Consider the following 19,605-nt stretch of genomic DNA (forward strand, 5'->3'; position numbering starts at 1 on the left):
TATTATATATAGTTCCAGGATTTTTCTTTTTATCCTCAGTTATTGTGTATAATTGGGCACACATTCTTGTGTTGATAACATAGATTTAAAGAATGGATATTAGGTGGATGCAAGAAGTCAGGGGACAGAACTGCCATCCAAGTCAAGCTGCATTTTGTTGTCCAATCGAAGAACAAATATAGTGTGTTTTGATTGATTATTACAATTAGTAGAATGTATGAGTGATGGAAATGTTTTGTTGAAGGCCAAAGGGGGCTGGGTAGCTCATGTTGTTGGTGTTGGCAGAAAGATGATATGATGGTTTGTGATGCCTGTAGTTCTGGGAATATATGTAGCTGTTTCTGTGCAAGATGCAAATGCTCCTAAGTTTTGTTGCAAATCTTTCTAAAGAGTTGGTTGCAAAGTGAGGAGCATGGAAGAAGCGAAGTCTTTTTGAGAAATCCCTTTAGGCTTTTATTTTGGGTAGTGTTTCTTACCAGGGTCACAGGAAAGTGACTAGTGAATGGATTGCCTTGATGGGGACAGGCTAAGGGGGGGAAAGCTGTCTTCAGCCCGTGGAACAAGTTTCAGAGAGGACCTTATGCAAGGTGACATGGAAATTATGTTTGCATTTTTATTTCCTGAGTGTGGCTGGTTGTCATGAAACTCACCCTGACAGTTTCTTACCACCAGGCAGCAGATTCTCCCTGTTACCTCCTCGGTGTAGGACAGATGCTAGCCAGTTAGCTCTCCGTCTCTCCTTCTCCTGAGCTATCTCAAGCGACAGATGCCAGGACTAGCTCGGTTTCCTCTTGAACGTTTCTGTCGTAGCCCTGCCTTGAGCCCAAATTCTGACCTTTACTTATATGAAATAAAGTACTTATGAACAAGCAGAGCCCTGATCCAAAGCAGGCTTAGAGCAAATGTCAAGCCAGACTTCTGCTTCATTCTTCCACCTGCATTAGGGAACCTAGATTAGACCTTAGAGTAGAGCGTTGGACTGCCTTAGGCTTTACAGGTCTGGAGAGACATCACTTATTAACAAAGAGTTATTAAAATTTTATCCATTTTTACAACACAATATAAATGCTTCCTGTGAATCTACATTGTGTTCATTATCATTTAAAACGTTAATTAAGTCAAAGTTACATTTAATTTAGTCCTAAATGTGCCTTTGGGAGGAAGCTTTTAGAAACAGCTGCAAGATTGAGAAAGTACATCAAGTGTTCAGGGAAGCTCCATGCACCACTTTTAGGACAGATTCCTCCCCCTTCTCCTTCACTCTAAATTGAATACTGTTTGGCATCTGAAACTGTTTTGTAGTGATATGATCCAGCATTACTGCAAATTAGCAAAGACTAATAATTGCCGGATTTACTGCCCCTCATATCCATAAGGATGGGAGGCATTGTAAATAGTTTTAATAAATAAAAATAATATTAATTCTTAGGAGAATACTGAAATAGCAATACAAAATGCTTGTTTGAAATTGGCAGTTATGAGAACCTGGAGTGCAGTAAAATGCTAAAGTAGTTTGTATGAGTGACATCTCATTTACAGAAGTGCTTTCTAGGGTGCATTCTGGTACCCACTGTTTTCCTGGCAAGCCATCCCAGTCTGAGTCATAGTGTTAAGAGCAATAGCAATATATCTGACATTCAAATCTCAAAAACCACTGTATCTTCCAGGTACTGAATCAACAGCTGTGCTCATTCTCTTGTCTGTAACCTACACATCATCTTCATTGAGGAAAATGGCAGAAGACATTTTCCAGATACTGTATTTTCATTTTGAAAAAAAAAAACCTTTCCTTTTTTATCGTCATTGATAAATTTAGTTTCAAGGAAGCATATTACAAATCTTAGGTTATTTCCATGAAGTTTTAATTTTTAATTGCAATATAAACCATGATAATGGAATGCAGAAGATTAAATATGGACAATGGGACTGTCTGTATAATGGCATTTAATGTTTGCTGTATATGTGTTCTGTGATCCTCCCTGAGTCTCCTTTGGGGTGAGAAGGGTAGAATATAAATGCTGTAAATAAATAAATAAATAAATAAATAAATAAATAAATAAATTTCCATCTCCAGCTCAGTGTTTACAGCATCATCCTTAATTTTCTAAATTCAAATATTTTATATTGTCACTATAATCTGATGAAATATTTTCCATTGCCATAATTATTGGTAGTGCAACTGCTCAAGAACTTCAGTAGAGCTGCAAAAATTATATACAGGCAGTCTCCAAGTTACAAACCTCTGACTTACAAATGACTCATAGTTAAGTACGGGAGTGAGACAAAAGGAAGTGAGAGAAATCTACCACGCAGAAGGGAATTGTACTCCTGAAAGAGTTACCATGGGGAAAAGGGGTCTCAACAGAAGTTTTGCCACCAATCCCTGCTTCCATAGCAAGCTTTCCCCCCCAAAAAATCCAATTATTAGAGAAAGTGAGGTGGAATCTTATGAACAGGGGCACAGACATCAAAACAAACTCTGTAGGGGTGTTAACCCTCTCTTATGCTATACATGGTGTTATGCCTAAAAATGTACTTGTTCCATCTTACATACAAATTCAACTTAAGAACAAACCTACAGAATCTATCTTGGGGACTGCATGTAGTGTTAAACTTTCAAGAAGTGAGTTATTTTGTTATTAAACAGAATTATATGTTGTGATAACCTTGTGGCATATATATTTTTAAAATGCTGGAAATCAGGATGGCAGTGTTGAAAAAATTAGACAAATTCTGTTGGTAGCTATGAGCTGCAATAGTTGAACAGGCCTACCCATGTTTACAGGTACAGCATAGTTGAAGAGTAGATGCTAGCAGCACACAGTGGAACTGTTACTTCCATGCCCTATTTGTGTGCCGTTATTGCCATACCCTGCTTGTGTGCTTCCTGAAGGCATCTGGTTGGTCACTGTTGAGAAAAACATGGTGTACTGAATGACCTTTGTTCATAAACAAGTCACTCCTTATATTTTTATAATTCATGCCATGATAGAAATCTGAAGGGATCTAACAGTTGATAGCCATTCATATGACATCAAGACAAATATTTGACATACACTTCCATGCCAATAACACTACAAGAGATTTCACTTTTAAATAAAACTTCTCTCAAAAGAAGTCAACTTGCTACCTAGTGATATTTGTAACATAAGTAAAAGCCTTCTCTTCCCTCATCTAGAAGAACTCTTTGCCTAGCATAGGACAAAGACTTATGCTGTATTGATCTTCTGTATTTCTCTGAAACTTTTCAAAATTGTCGTTTGTGCCTTCATGGTTGTTCAGAGAACATTTCTTTGAAGCTGAGTCAATAAAAAGACATCACAAATTCCTCAAAGCTGGCTTGAGGAAATGCCTGAGAACTCCTCTTGGCTTTAAGTCAGCCTCAAGGCTAAGGTCTTACATATCCCTCCAGAGAATGTCCAAAAACTTAACATCTTGTCCAAGAGGAATTCAAAAATCTCTTAGTACATTACACAGTAGTTTCACTGCTGTCTTCAGAATACAAGTCAGTGGTTTTTGCTGTCACTGCTGTCCTATTCCACCATCTCAAAGCTTAATTTAAAAAAGACACTGTTCATTATATTCCTTTTGAGATTATTTCATAGTGGGAGTTCATTATCATCCCAGAATCCATTTCTTCCAAGGACCACTCTTTATGGATATGGGAAATCTGTGTCTTTTCCCTCCATTTAAAGCAGTGGTGTTGAGAGACAGGGTGGTTAATCACTGCTCCACAGTTCATTTTGTAAAAAAAATAATAATGCAAGTACTCTCATTCTCATGGTGCTATTCCAATCAAATTCCCATCTTGCATAAACATAACACGAGATATTTTCAGATAAAACTTATAATACTTGTGCAGAAGAGAACATTTCAGAAGGTGATATTTTTCTCATCCATAAATAATGATAATGATAAATCAACATTCTTTTATCCCATTCTGCTCTTAAGACTAAGGTGTTATCTTATTTTGGTGGTTCTCAACTTGTAGGTCCCCAGGTGTTTTGGCCTACAACTCCCAGAAATCCAAGCCAGTTTACCAGCTGTTAGGATTTCTGGGAGTTGAAGGCCAAAACATTTGGGACCTACAGGTTGAGAACCACTGTCTTATTTGGACTTGATAGAAGTATGGACCTCATTAGATGCAGTCTTATCTCCATTTCTCTGTGCTGTCAAAACAGGGTCCCACAGAGGCCATCACATGATTCAGGGCCAATTCCAGTGTTTGCCCATAGTTGTACATGAGACTGTAGCAACAGCACAGGAAAATAGAGGGAAGACTCCATTTTCTGGAGCTGGGTACTACCTGACTCCCAATGAGAAAGCCAGATGGAAACAGGGAAAGGCAGGGAAAGAACAGGGTGGCTGCCATCCCTGGAGATGTAAAGGCATGGTAGGGAATGAAAGAAGATGGTTCCCTCCGTTTCCCCCTGCTTTCCCCCTTCCTCATGGGATGAGGTCCTGTATAGGTGAACCAAAGCATGATAGATAAATTCAGTATCCAGATCTTAGGTCCCAACCTTCTTTTTTTGTTTCTTCTGCATTCTTCCTTTCAACAAAAGCTTTCCTATCTCCCATTACACCACCCTGTACAAATACTTCTACTCTGTTTATTAAATCAGGGTGTATGGTGTGGTGTGGCTGTGCATTCTGAATTGCAAATCACCATATTTTATAGGATGCAGGCATAATGGTTAAAGTACGTAGAATCATAGCTCTGTAATTGTGTACTATAAAAGGTCCCTAGTTCTGCTAGCAAATATAGGAAGGCCTATCTGTACAACTACTGGAATTAGGTGTTCAAACTGTGTAGAAAGCATTCTAGCCTATGATAGCTGTATTAGGAAGACTGTGGAAGTAGGTCAGTGTAAAGAAGATGAGGTGAAGATCAAGCAGACAACACTTCAATTACTGCATCTCTTCACTTGTAAGATGCCATCAATTGTAAGATGTACCCTAATTTCAGTGCAACCACCAAGAAAAATACATAAGATACACATGCAATTCTAAGATGCACCCCATTTTTAGAAATGTTATCTCAGGGAAAAAAAACTGAGTCTTAGAATCAAATAAATACAGTAATCCTCCATTGTAGTCCTAACAGAGTGCCAGTTGTGCTGACAGACACAAGAAATGTGGGCATCTCTTGTGTATTTGTTCTTGTACCACTGCAGCTAAAATGCAGCACAGTTAAAGAGACTTGTTTTGTTAGATGCCAGTAAGACTACTTTTTAGTGCAGCGTGTGTGGTAAATTCAGTATAAGTGATTTATAAATTAACCATATGCAAACACTGTTCATCCGTTTGTGGATGATTTGACTACAGAAAATGAAACGAAGTGGTGCATCCTGCACAGAAAATCAAAATTCATTAATAAGTCTTTCAAGTCAAGAAAATGCAAGGCAATCTGAATATTCCCTCATAGTGTCTGCAGATGGAGCACCCATTATGTTCTGTGTATGATCATAATACCCAGACTTTCGTCTTTGACATGCTTCAAGAACGAGGTTTTGATTATTGTTCTGACACAGGCTTTTTAAGAGATGGGGTCATTTCCATAACTTTTAAAGCACATCATCGCATTTCACAGATATATGTGAAATGGCACTCCCCTTCCCTAGTGTCACAATCATAAGTAGTCTGCTATACCCGTTAGAGCCATTTGAGTGTTATCGGTGTAATATTTTTGTTAGCGATCGAATCAGAGGAAACATATAGCAGCCATTTGTTATTTTGCAGAGGCGTCCTGATCCTATTTAGTTTTTATATGAAAAAATGGTCTGGGCTGTATGCATCCATCCTTTAGAGTACTTTTTCTGTTAGAGATCAAGTCGCCGTTGTAAGTACCACTGCCATTAGTTATCACTGCTAGATTTCTTAGCTTACAGTTTATTTTCCACTCATGGAATTGCCAGTCTCAGCTCCCACATAACAATCAATTTTAGCAAAAGTACTGTGTGCTTTGGTGGACATTTTAGTATATATTCTTTATAGAAGCCTCTCACTGTCTCTCTCTCACACACACTTGCAAATGTAATCAGATTTAGCTATGAAATACCTATTTCTCCATTTTATTGTGTTACTTTGCCTTTTCCCTGTTGTCATTTACCAAAAATGATAGGACACATTTGTTCTGCTGTTCCATATTGCTGAAATATGCTTCAGTTCTGCCTTTCCCTATTGCCTTTTTTACCATTATTTTACAGATGTAATCTATGATATTTATAACCAGAGTTATTTGCTGCATTAGTCCATACAAGCAGGTAACAAATATGTTGTGGTACATTTCTTTGAACATAAATAGAACTGTCCAGCAGTGACATCTATAATATATATGTCTGGGATGCATATGGATTGGATCCGCTCAAACTAACTGGAAGATTCAGATTGATTTGATCTAGGAAATCCTATCCACATATTGTGGCAAAGTGAAACTTTCCTCTGTCTGATTTGAGGGGATCCCTCCTTCCCTTCACATCATATTTTTCTCCATTTGGCAGTGCTGCCAAATCCTCTGTAAAGCATTTTCAGATAAGGATAAAACACAGTGGGATACATTCAGGAATTGAACCTTTCTCCCCCATAAGTCCACTGTATTATTTAAATCACAAATAAGGAAAACATAAAAAAGTAAAACAAAAAGTGGGGCATTGGTCCGGATAAAGCATTCTGGGACCTAAATTTGGGGACCAACATCCTTGGGCCTAACCTATGCCCATCAGTCTGCTGTCCTTTTCCCCATTTCCTTTTCCTCTCTTATTGAAACATATGACAGGAGAAGAAGATCAGCTGTTTCCATGTACATTGCATGAGGTTTCAAATGGGTGCAGAAGCAGATATACTTGTCAATGAAACAGCTGTTTGTTGCTTATGCTTCCTTCTTCTGCAACAGAAGAAAATGCGAAGTGAGTCAATCAGAGCAACTTGTGCCTTGAATGTCCATGGCAGGAGAAGAAATGACTTTACTAGCATTGAGGGACTCATGTAAATGATCTGCTAAGAAAGCTTTTCAAAGTTGGTATTCGGCAGGACTGTTTTATTAGCAATTCCAGTTTATCACTCTTGTTGGTGACTTAAGCCCCTTCCACACTGCCCCTTTATCCCAGGATCTGATCCCATGATTATCTTCTTATCCCAGAATATCTGGCAGTGGGGACTCATATAATCCAGTTTAAATCAGATAATCTGGGATCAGATCTTGGAATAACAGGCAATGTGGAAAGGGCTTCAGTGATGGGGATGCAAGGTATCCCTGTAAAATGTGGGCTGCCTCTATGACATTGCTCTTATGTCTGCTCTTTAGCATGAAATATAAATGTTCCCATTTCATATGTATTTGGGATATGCCAGACTCATGGATAGCATTTAACTTTGTGCCTAAATCTGACATCAATAATTACAAACTGTTACTGAAATGGGTTTATTTGCTTCTCTGTTTGGGTGTTAATTGGTAATTTAGCGTATTTATATATTAGAATTTGGTTTCATAGCAATTTAGCCTATGGCTGTGTTTCTGTAGAAGACATAAATGAGGCAATGTATTATTAAACTATAGTTTATCTGTTTGAAAGCTGTTGTTAAAATTACTGTGGCTAACTGTGGCCTAGAAATATGGCTGTTTAAGGGGACATACAATTCACTAAGACAGGGTGCAGAGGGCATGGAACTGCAGAAATACTTTCAGATTTCTTTCTGCCAGCAGATGGTGCTGCCACCTTAAAAATCAGAGAACCGTTTTCAGCTTCAATGAGATATATGGGGAGAGAAGGAGGTAGGAAGAGCAAGCCAGTGAGCTTGTAAAAACATCAGGTATATATTGATCATTATCTATTCATACATACATACACATGCTTCTTTTACCTTTCATATGTACACAAACTAGGACTAAGCAAAAGCAGAGCCAGTTTCACCTAAGTTCTTTTTGATGACACCTTTTGTTTGTTTTTCAAGACAGGATAGCAAATGTATCGATCTGCTCAGAGATAACTCTGTCAGCATTGCTCTCCTTCTGAATTGCTTTGACAATGTCATCACACAACCAAAACAATCTCCCTGATCATAGGATCACTAGATGATGGGGTGGAACACTTGGGTAAGCAGAGTATTAGAAAGAATGGAGCCAAAACATGCAAACATTGGCAGAAAAGTTGAGCTTTTTAGAAACATTTGAAGGCCACTTTATGCTTCCTTTTCACTAGTCATCTTTGTGAATGAGAATATAGTATCGCCATTCAGAATATCATCAGCCAGTAAGCAATAAATAGCTCATCAGGCTGTTTTGTTGAAAAACAAATTTTCTGTGACGGTATTTGTGATTTGACGTACATGTAGGAGTTAATGGTGCAAACTATGGCCATACCTCTATTGACTTAAACTGCTATAATTATTATACATTCTCAAAGAATCCTGGGTATTGTATTGAGGGATGGCTAATAGAAAATTTTTCCATCATCAGATTTGGGTGTGGAAGAGGGGAAAGCATGACACTCAATTTAGCATAGAACTATCCAGGTTTTATCATATATATGCCTTCGAGTAATATGTGTTTATAAAGCACAAAGACAGTATAATATATAGCTCAAAATGCAAATTCCTTTGGGTTAAAACAAGAAGGCTAATAACAAGGTGTAATGGGAGTATCTGGTCCTGGTATCTGGTTTTACTGAGGGCCCATCCACACAGCCATATAACCCAGAATATCAAGGCAGAATAACCCACAATATCTGCTTTGAACTGAGACCACATTGCCATATATTCCAGTTCAAAGTAGATACTGTAGAATATTATTTAGCTGTGTAGAAGGGGCCTAAAACATTTGCGAGAATTTATCACTATAGGGTAGCCCCATAGATTCCATAGGCCTTCATGGTAAAATATAGCATTGTGGCAGACTCTTGAGCTGCAGCTCTTCCATGTGGCAAGCTGTTTATGTATAGTAGTTTGCTTAGACTTGGCACTGAAATTTCACACATATAGGGGTTCATTCTCTGGCAAAACATCAGAAGAATTTGGAAGAAAGCCAGAAGACTTTCAGTAATAGAAATAAAAATACAATGGCAGAGATAGTTGTGTATTGCAGTTTGGCAATTCCTACCATATTGTTATATTGTTATGTACGTTTACATTTTTTGAGTGAAGGTCCTGGCTTAGTAGAACAACTTGGCATAGTTTGTTTGCCATAACCAGCAGCTCCTCCTTTGTTACATTTGAAATTGATGCCACATTTCTATTTGCTTTAAACATTGGCGAACTTCATTGACTCCACTCTGGGAATAACCTGAGTCCTCCAAATGCAAGCCTACAAGGCAATAAAAACAATTACGATAGATTGAAATTTTGAGCCAGCGTGTTGATCCTCAGTGGCAGGCTTTAGCATCCATTGCCAGAATCCCTTTGTACATAGAGTACGACAGGGAACATTTTGCAAGTATTCTGAATTTATTTGTGTGAAACAGTTCGTAGACTAAAAAAAAGCAGCATTTCATTGATCTAAGTTGTTAGTCTACACTATACTTTTGCATGAAAGTAACAGTTCTATAAGATCAAACATACAGGATCTAATTTTAATCCTAATTGTAGTAGTTTAATTATTGTGGCAGTAATTATTTACATCTCGAGGAAACCCATTATATTCATGAAACATTGGTCTCATTGACTTAATGGGTCTACTCCAGTGGGAACCAACAATTTGATTTTGGCTTTTCTTTGCACACTCAACACCATTAAGTTTTTAATTACTTCACATTCATGTAATGTGGTTTTGAACACGATAGGAAGGACTGTGTGTGCACAGTTTCAATCTCCAGATGCCAGCATATATATTAAAGGAGAAAAAGCTAACATTCTAATAGCTTCCGGTTTTACAGGAAGTTGATTCAAGTAAGGTCTTTAGCGACACTTTAGAGGAGATGCTCAGGCTCTGAAGAACAGATGTGGGAAAGAATTCTCTTTTTGTTAAACCAGCTTCATTAATACATTTTTTTTCATTGTGCACAGATAATGTATAGTTAAGAAATATCTGTAGGAAATTTTAAAAGATACTGTGAATCGGGCAGCATAAAATAGGGTGAATTAAATTTAATGAGAACTTGTAGTGATGCCACATATTGTTCAGCAAACCCAGATTTATCACAGTGTATTTTTGCTAGAAAGACAATATAATTTCTCTGATTAATTTACCAATATAATGTAACACACACACACACACACACACACACACATACTTGCTATATCTTTATGTGTGTATAAATACGGATCAGGTGCACTTGCTATATATACTCAGGTATATGCCAACCTCATGTATAACATCTGGAGGACTACAACTTCCCAACCCTAGCTCAAAGCATCAACCCTCAGTGTCCACATTGAAACTCATAAATGTATCACACCCAAATCTAAAGTGGAGCACACTAGTTGCAGAATAACCACATTTATGTCATGTTTATTGTTGCTAAAGAAAGGGAGAAACAAAAAGGGAGAAAGAGAGAGAAATAACATGGGGAAAGAAAGAAAAACAGAATCAAGATAGGCATATACAGTAGAAATAACATGTTTCAATCAGAGGTTACAGTTAGGATGGTTCCATCTAGTCTAAAAGGTGTGGAGACTTCTAGCTAAAAATATACAGTCCAATGTTTTTGAGCCTGCAATCTCAAGGCCTACTGAATCTCCACATTGTCTTTGAATGTTGACTACCAAAATTTCTGATTGTGCTAGGAATTTGAAGAACATGTCACTGGCCCTTTTGACGTTCTTTTAGCTTTCACTAAATGCTTTATATTAGTTTTACAATAAATTTTACATTAGTTGACAGTTGACTGAAACTTAAGATCTCCTTCAACTCAGAACAGTTGCCAAAGGAGCGCTGATGAAACGAAAAATGGCCCATCACATGGTGGCATATAACACAAGCAAGTTTTGCTGTGGTTTTCAAGAGCACATTACCTATGACAAAATAATAAATGATGATAAAGCCCTTAAAACACTGCTACTAATTAGCAGCAAAAACTTTAAAGTAAAGTAATAGCTAATGCCTGAATAACCTAAAGACAACAATCCTATTTGACTATAGAAGCCAAACAGGGTAAACTCTAGTTAATACTTGGATGGAAGACCGCCAACAAATACCAGGTGCTGTAGAGAAAAGAACTGGCAAAGCCATTTCTGATTATTCCTTGCCTAAGAAAACCCTGTTACATTCATGGGGGCATCAAAAGTCAACAGGCGACTTGAAGGCTATTTACACATTCACAAAATCAACAACGGCACATGTAAATGTAGTTTTTATTTGTATTTTAGTATTTTATGCTCCCAATTATTTTCCATTTTTCTTTCCTTTTGCACTTTAATACTTTGACTTTTGGTATGCTGACTTGTGATTGAAGTTATAGTCCCATATGTCTGGAGGGCATTAGGTTGGTGATGACTTGCTCATACATGTAAATAAGCAGCTTCTTCCACCAATCCAGCATTACCCCCAAGAGGAACAGCTGATGTGCTTTCCTACAGACCTAGGCCTTTATATTTGATTATTGAGTAATTTGAACATTTGTTTATTTGTTTCAATGTAATGAAATATCACTAACTGCTAAAAAAAATATACCAGAATCATATTTGATGAAGCTTGCTTGCAGTATGTATGTATTTGTAATTGTTTGGGGTGTATTCTTCTTTTAAGAACGTTGATTCCAACTCCCCATTATTTTCCTTTAGAGGGAGCTTGAACTGAACATTCCTTAAAATGGGAAAAGTCTGAATCTAATAGTTTCTATAAAACTTCTTTTCACTTGATTTGAAGGAAGGGCCTGGTTTCTGAAGAATTTAATCATACATTTTGTATCACAGTCACATGGGTGTCTATAGATTGTCAAACTGTCGAAGAAAAATGCCCACTGATATTTCTGACGCTTTTCAGTGGACAGTTTGCCAATAGCATTTTAATGACTTGAATAAACAGACAGTGATTCATAAACTGGGAAGTCAGCAGAACAGAGAGCACTGAAAAAACACAATAAAGGAATTGGAGTATGGAAAAAAACAGACGTGGTTAAATATAGCCATAAGCATGCCTGACTTGAAATAATATTTGATTCTGACTTTCCACAAATTAGCACTCAATGTTTAGTGTAAGCATGTCAGGCAGAAAGAAAAGCAACGGTCCCAATCTCTAGCATTCAACCTCCCTGCTTCTAAGTGCTTAATACTCTGAACAGTCCCAGTATGTGCAAAAAAGGTGACATTTGTTCACGATGCCAAGCTGTAAGTGATTGATTGTTTGCTGTTGCCAACCACTTCTGCATGCATATAGCTATTTGCTTCTCTCCTTCAATACAGCCATTTTGCTTGGTCCTAGAAACACATCTTATTGATTGACTGCTACAATGTCATCATTCATGTAATGAGCATAATAGGACACTGACCATGTTATTAACTATTTGGGGTAGCATCTAATCCTGCATATAAGCAGAAAAGATCTTCTGTTCCCTTATGGTTTGAAAATGACTTTTTTCACCATGGTGGCAGCATCTGGATATAATGGCCAATGAATTCCATGTCATGAGTATAGTGAATCTGCTCCAAGGCTCATTCCAGGCCTGGGTACAGCTATTCAAGACATTGAATTCTCTCCTCAAAATAGCAAGGATTTTATGAATCTTGAAACAGATTCACTGCATGCCATACATGGATTGTACTGGCCCCTTGTTGTCTGGCACAGTGCTGTTCTGTGGGGGAAAATGCTCTAAGCGTAAGTCTTGGTCAAGAATGGTACTAGAAGAGAGGCTGAAAGTTGGCAGTTGGGGTTGGTACTGGTTTTGTTGTTGATTTAAATTTAAATTCTCCTTAAACTTAAGTGGACTCTTGCCACTGGGTTGTAGATTCTTTGGCTCTGTCTACACTGCCACATAATCTAGTTTTTGAATGCAGATTATCTGCTTTAAACTAGATTAGATGATAGTGTAGACTTATGATCCAGTTTAAAGCAGATAATACGCATTCAGAAACTGGATTATATGGCAATATAGGTCCAGCCTTTGGTGGCAGCGAAAACTGACTTTTCACTACTTTTTATACTTTCTTACAGGGCTTTAGAATGTCTGTAGCAGTATTGCTCAAGGGGAATCAGGGGGCAATCCTCAAATAGGTGTCTCCGGCTAGAGATTGGGCCTGATAAGAGTCTCTAAATCTTGTCTATGCAGTGTAAAATTTCATCTGTGTTTTAGTGGCATGGGCATACAGTGATCCAAGATACTATAACATGCCACCACAATTTGTGACCCATCAGTTGACTTGCATCTTTCTATGGTGAATTATCAGAAGTGTGACAGACTTCGTGTATTTTCACTTGCCCTTGCCTACCTAGTGTATTTTTAATGTCCAGTAAGAAAAAGATTGCCAAGCAGCTGGCAAGCCAGAAAAATTACTAGAGGGCTATAAATGTTCTGGAAAATACATCATTAGAAGAAGAGTTAAAGTACTGTACTGAATGAACATCACTTCCATTGTGGGGAGGAAACTTTTCCTCTTGGAAATGGTTTTAAAATAGAGATTTCCAATAGGGACAAACAGCAGTTAGTCTTAACCAGGGTATGTCAAACTAAAAAGCCAGTTTCCTACCATCCTACCATCGATGCTGTTTCTGTTAGAATATATTTTCAATTTTTGTCATGGCTATTTTTTAAAAAAGTAAATTATTTCAATATCCTTTTAAAAGCAAAACCAGAAAAGGACAGCAGAGATTACATTAGTCCAAGCATATAATTGAAGCCTAGCCACTATACAATCTGGTTGTTTGTGTTAAGAATGTTCAAAAACATGTTCTTTTACTTTATGTTTCTACACATACGTTAGGAACAATTTTCTTCAGAGTGCTACCTGTCTTTGTTTTGTAGTTCAGAGCTACATCACTTTTATACATATCATGCCTATTATTGTTTGCATTGGGCCTAACTATATATTACAGTCCCTATTCAGAAGCACCAGCATCTCTCCGAATAGTAGAATACAACTGTGGATTGTTGTTTACTTGTGATCTGCAATTACACATACTTTTGTAAATCCATTTTTTCCTTCTCTGATCTGACATTAATATCTCTAAATATTCTGACTGTTCAGGATACCTATTGGCAATTTCAAATGCTCCCTGTATTTTCCCCTTAAGGAAAACAATAGGGATGTATTCTTCTCGTGGCAAGAAAATCTTTGACAGCCACATAGTTTTTGAAGACTGCTCGCAATTTGGGACTGCATAGAAAAAAATATGTGGTTGCTTTGCAAAATAAAACAGCATTTTTGTGCAAGAAACAGCATTGTCTTTGTGGGAAATAATGCTTCAATGCAGAAACTTTAATTCTGCATTGAAAAAAATAAAAAATATGTTTGTTTACAAACTGACTATTTATAAATCTTATGCAGAACAAACTCTCAAGAAAGTATGTTTTTGCACTGAAATGTTATTTACAATGCAGAAAATGCTGTTTCCTACACAGAACATGCTGTTTTCTCTACAAAATAACAATGTGTGATTTTTGCACAAAAAAAGATTTTTGTAAATCACAGATTTTTCTCATCAAGGTTTCTCAGCACTTAAAAAAATGTTTTTTTCACTATGTGCATTGCTAGAAAAAAATCATAGAGATGTACATCATTACTGCATGAACTTGCAATAATTTTGATCCAGGTTGACTTTTTGAAAGTTAATACCTTTGACCTGCCTTCCCTAAGCAGGCACTCTCCAGATATTTTGTACTTCAGCTTCCGCAATACCTTATTATTGGCTATGTTAGATGGGGCCAATGGGACTTGTAATACAAAATATCTGAATGGCACTGTTGAAAAATTCTACTTTACACCATTAACTTGTATTTCTAAGTAATTATTTTGTTACATATTCTACCGAGAGAGAATATATTAATGCTAGATGGATAAATAATTAATGGCGAAATTTTTTAAAGAACATGTTTCCATTTTTTAGACATAAGCATAGATATTATGATTGACTATATTTTAAGATTTGTTTGACTATATGATAAAATCCAACCTAAACTGAAGATGGTATTTTTTGTAACTACCTTTGATAAGAAATGCATTACAAACTCATCAGTTCAACTTCCTGTTAACAAAGAGACAGCGGCCGTCTGGATTATTCTAGATCCGCAGTGAAACTGCCATACCAAGTATCCTCAAAGTAAGACTGTGTGAGTTTGACAAGGGGCAGATGAATCCAGGAGTTATTGTGCAGGGGTTTAAGTCTATGCGGCAGCTGACGGTTGAAATAATCATCTATACATCGCTCTGAGCTAGCTGGGGAAAGGTTGAAGCTGTATATTTTCAACATATCTAGTCTAATGGTTAATCTTTTGTCTTGTACAGAGGGTGCTGGGTAGAATCACAGCAATAGCTGACAGTTTGGAGGAATTGTAGTGGATATTTTCAGTTGCCTGATTCACAGAGTCATAAGCAGATAAGTCTGAGCAGTATTCATTGAAAAATGGGAATGTCATCCATTGTTTACTGACACATGGATCAAAGGAAGGTTTGGTCACTGGAAACATGATCAGCTACTGATGGCTTGTATTTCATAATGTGTAGCTCATCATGATCCCAGCAGGCAGAGCACATTATGTAAAACAGTTAGATAGCAGAAGAGTTGTGCTTGGTTTTATTGGTGTTATGCTGTCTGATTACTTCAGGTATGTATGGTGGCAAATTGTGGGAAACATTGCTAAATCAAGCTTGCAGTCATGATACAGAACAATTAAGGAAATCAGAGGTTCAGAAAACAAAGAGTACGATATTTCCACCATTGATCCAAATTAATATGTTAGTCTCCTCAACCATCATGATTCTTGGTTGTCACGCAGTTCTATAATTTAGTGGCGCTAGTAGGGGAGAGCTGCTGCTGCTGCTTCTTTTCTTCTTTTTAAAAAATCATCAATTTCACTTTAAATGTATTGTTGGGGCTGCTTCCAGGCAAATAAGATCTAGTTGCAGCCATTTGTTCCGAAATGCTGCACTGGTATTCTGCCTTGTTATATTTATATTAACACAGCATACCCCACCCCCTTTTTAGACATGGCAAGTACACATTCAAAGGGAATAAAGCAGAGACTGCCACAGGCATGGGCATACCCAATTATCCAAATTGGTTGCATTAAAAATGCTTCAGGACTTGATTTTCATTAAAATTATCTTGAGTGTAGCAAATAAATATCAAGGGGGGAAATACGGGTAAAAGTCTGGTGTTATCTTTGCACAACTTAAACTTTAAGGCTGACATCCTGTCCCAGGTTGCCCCTGGAAAGTGTTCTGCTGGAAGGATTTGGCCCCCCTAAACATATCATTGTAATAGAAGTTGCTCAACTTTCCTAGAGAAGAAGGCTTTCAATCTTCTAGCCTGATATTAAATATTTTAGTAGCTGTAGGGCAACATCCTAAGACATCAGCCCTAAATATTATTTCCTTTTTCTTAGTAATGTCTAGAGACTTAAATGTGTGACATGGTGTCATCATGGTATAAGTTTCTTTGCCAGATTGCACCCCATAAAATGGAGCAGGGGCAGAAAGTCTCATAGGGTGACAATCACACCTTATGAATTTTGTGTCACTTGGCATTATTGAGCTGATACTCGTCTGCCATGATAATTCTAGCCATTGCCATATTCAGATGATAGTGGAGACACCCAAAAGCTAGTATCAAACAGTTGAAGACTAAAAAAAAGTAACTTCAATGATTGTTTAAGAGAAGTTAACAATATATAATTTAATAAACATTTGGAGCTTTTACAATAAAGCTCCAAATGTTTCTCTGTTATCCCAATACTTTTGGACAGTTTGTCCAGAGCATAGAGTACAATATTGCTGCATATATCTGTCTCCTTAAAAGATTGTCCCTGTTCAGGGTTTCATTCACTTTTGTATTAGGTGAGAGAATCATCCTCATCATCCTCATCATCCTCATCTTTAGTTATATCCTGCCCCCTCTCTCCAAAGGGATTGGGGTGGCTTACAGGAGGAAATTGCACTAGTTTTTCTTCTCTCTTCCCTTTAGGACTTCATACCACTACTTTGGTATGAAGAGCTAGAACAGATCTTCGAAAAGTGAAGAGAAAGTAGGGTTGGTCTATAGCTCCCATAATCTCCCAGCCAACTGGATCATGCCATGTTGACTTTGTGATTCTAGATATGAGAATCCGTACAGTTTCACCACAAACAGGCAGAGCACATTATGTACAATTGTTAGATAGCAGAAGAATTGTGCTTGGTGTTATTGGTGTTACACTGTCGGATTACTTCAGGTATGTATGGCGGCAAATTGTGGGAAATACTGCTTGCAATCAAGCTTGCAGTCTCATATTCTTGAACTTATCACTTAATATTACTGTAGCCTTGTGAAAAACTATGAAATAAAACAGACAATATTGTTGAGGGGAGAGCTTTTAAGCTCAAGACATGTATCCCTCCAGATCTGTTTTTCAAGTCTATTTGAGGATTTAGAGTTTCCTTTGTACTACACAATTACAAAATTTTGACCCCACTTCAACTGTCATGGCTTCCCTTGTGAACTCCATTCAGTGTTGCCATTGTACTTTAAGTGTTATCAAAATGTTAAAAATGTGGAGTGGGAAAGAGACTTAGGATAGTTATTTCTTTTCTCTTTATCCCTCCCTTGTGTTTAACAGATTTAACTATTCCCAATTATAACTTAATTTATACTCCTAGCCATTTTATCACATAATCTGGCTGTGTTATAGCTTCTTTAGATCCCCTCACCTTCTCTTGGAGTAGAGAGGAGTGCTGCCTGTTGAAAAGCTTAGAAAAACAGGATTGAAACTGCTGACTAGCTGTAGTTGACTAACAGTGTGGGTCTTCTCAATCCTACCAATAAAGGACAGTAGACAGATACAGTAGAGTCTCACTTATCCAACACTCGCTTATCCAACGTTCTGGATTATCCAATGCATTTTTGTAGTCAATGTTTTCAATACATCGTGATATTTGGGTGCTAAATTTGTAAATACAGTAATTACTACATAGCATTACTGCATACTGAACTACTTTTTCTGTCAAATTTGTTGTATAACATGATGTTTTGGTGCTTAATTTGTAAAATCATAACCTAATTTGATGTTTAATAGGCTTCTCCTTAATCTCTCCTTATTATCCAACATATTCGCTTATCCAACGTTCTGCCGGCCCGTTTATGTTGGATAAGTGAGACTCTACTGTACTACCTCCTCCCTGGTAATAAATAGTCAGAAATATACAGCTTCTGAAGATGGAAGTATACGGTATGTAACAGTGATAGACTTTGGAACTGTACATTTTAAAGTCGTCTAGACTAGTTTCTATTACTTTTAAATTCGTCTTCTAGACTTTCCAGAGTAATCTGCTTTGCCATAGTGGGAAATGGATTGCTGGATTAGATCTGAGTATTGGAAAGTTCAGAGTATTGCAGTAGTTCTTGGAGCAGTAGTCAAAGAAGTAATTTTTCCAAACTCTAGCTTGAATAAAATTTTCATCCAGAGTGAGTTGATCCAGTATTATCAAACCCTTGCAAAGCAATAATGCTTTGGTAATGTTTCATGTGTAATTAAGAATTGGCCATTTGAGAATAAAAATTTGTTTTCCTCTTTATCCATCAAATTTTGTTTCAGTTTAGACTTAGTATTGTGTAGGGATAGTACAATCCCCCTTTTTAAAGAACTACATCATGATAATCACTGGAGTTTAGGCCTATACCAGCACTAATTTACTTGCCTTGAATCTGAATAATCTTGATGCTGAATAATCAGTGTTAAGGAAACTCTGTGGTTTACAGGCCTATCCATGAGAAAGTAAGAAGCTTTTCATCTTTTTTTGCTCTTTGCTCATAAGAATGCCCATGATTGAAACATACTATGTAGGAAAGTCTCTCAAGTGACTTTCCAATTGAAACTGGGGAAAGGCAAGAATTAGCATAATATGACAATTTCTTCATGTTCAACATGAAAAGAACCGAGACTTAAGAAAATCAGAATGTAGGAGAACATGAAATGGACAAATGTATCAGTTCCAAAAGTCTAGATTTGAATGTGTATGTTCAGTCAACTTTGTGATGAATCAGTTTCCTGACACCTGTTTTTTCTCCGTGAGAACCTTCTTCTTTTTAATCTTATATAGGAAGCAGATACAGCATACTAAGAATGGCTGTACCTGTTGAACTTGGCCAGTACAGATAGGAGAAAAATTGTTTCACTTGATTTTTTTACTGACCTAAACTTTTACATGTTTCCTTGTATTGAGTATAGAAGGAATAAGACTTTTTAAAAAATGAATGCAAGAAAAAGCAAAGCAGGAAGATATTTCATCCCTAGAGGAAACCTATCCACATGTAAACACCCTAAGGACTTTCTCCTGCAGCCAGGTTCCAGATGCATTTTATCTCCTTGTGTGGGCACAGGATTTGCCTCTTCATATGGAATTTGTTAAAAAGCAAACCAAAATAACTCCTTTGGCTTTAATGTATCTGGTGTAAATTGAATGGGATAAGCTTTTTGTGATAGAGACATGCTTTGTATTTCTCGAAAGCAATAAGCTGACATCTGGGTTCCATGTATATTTCCCTAT

The 19,605-nt window shown here is 37.1% G+C and overlaps 1 protein-coding gene across 25 annotated transcripts in view; it reads left to right on the forward strand.

Annotated features, from left to right (window-relative positions):
- Window positions 1-19,605, forward strand: part of kcnma1 (potassium calcium-activated channel subfamily M alpha 1) — a 657,167-nt gene that overhangs the window by 535,068 nt on the left and 102,494 nt on the right. The window contains exon 20 of one of the 25 annotated variants that reach the window (XM_062977437.1): window positions 1,668-2,073. The exons of the other annotated variants lie outside the window; for them this stretch is intronic. Coding sequence (XP_062833507.1) covers window positions 1,668-1,807 — 140 coding nt within the window. The 3' untranslated portion in view covers window positions 1,808-2,073. Of the gene's footprint in view, window positions 1-1,667; window positions 2,074-19,605 lie in introns of those variants that run through there. 25 annotated transcript variants of the gene reach the window in all.

This window comes from Anolis carolinensis, chromosome 3 (genome assembly GCF_035594765.1).
Source record: "Anolis carolinensis isolate JA03-04 chromosome 3, rAnoCar3.1.pri, whole genome shotgun sequence".
In the NCBI taxonomy this organism is placed as follows: domain Eukaryota; kingdom Metazoa; phylum Chordata; class Lepidosauria; order Squamata; family Dactyloidae; genus Anolis; species Anolis carolinensis.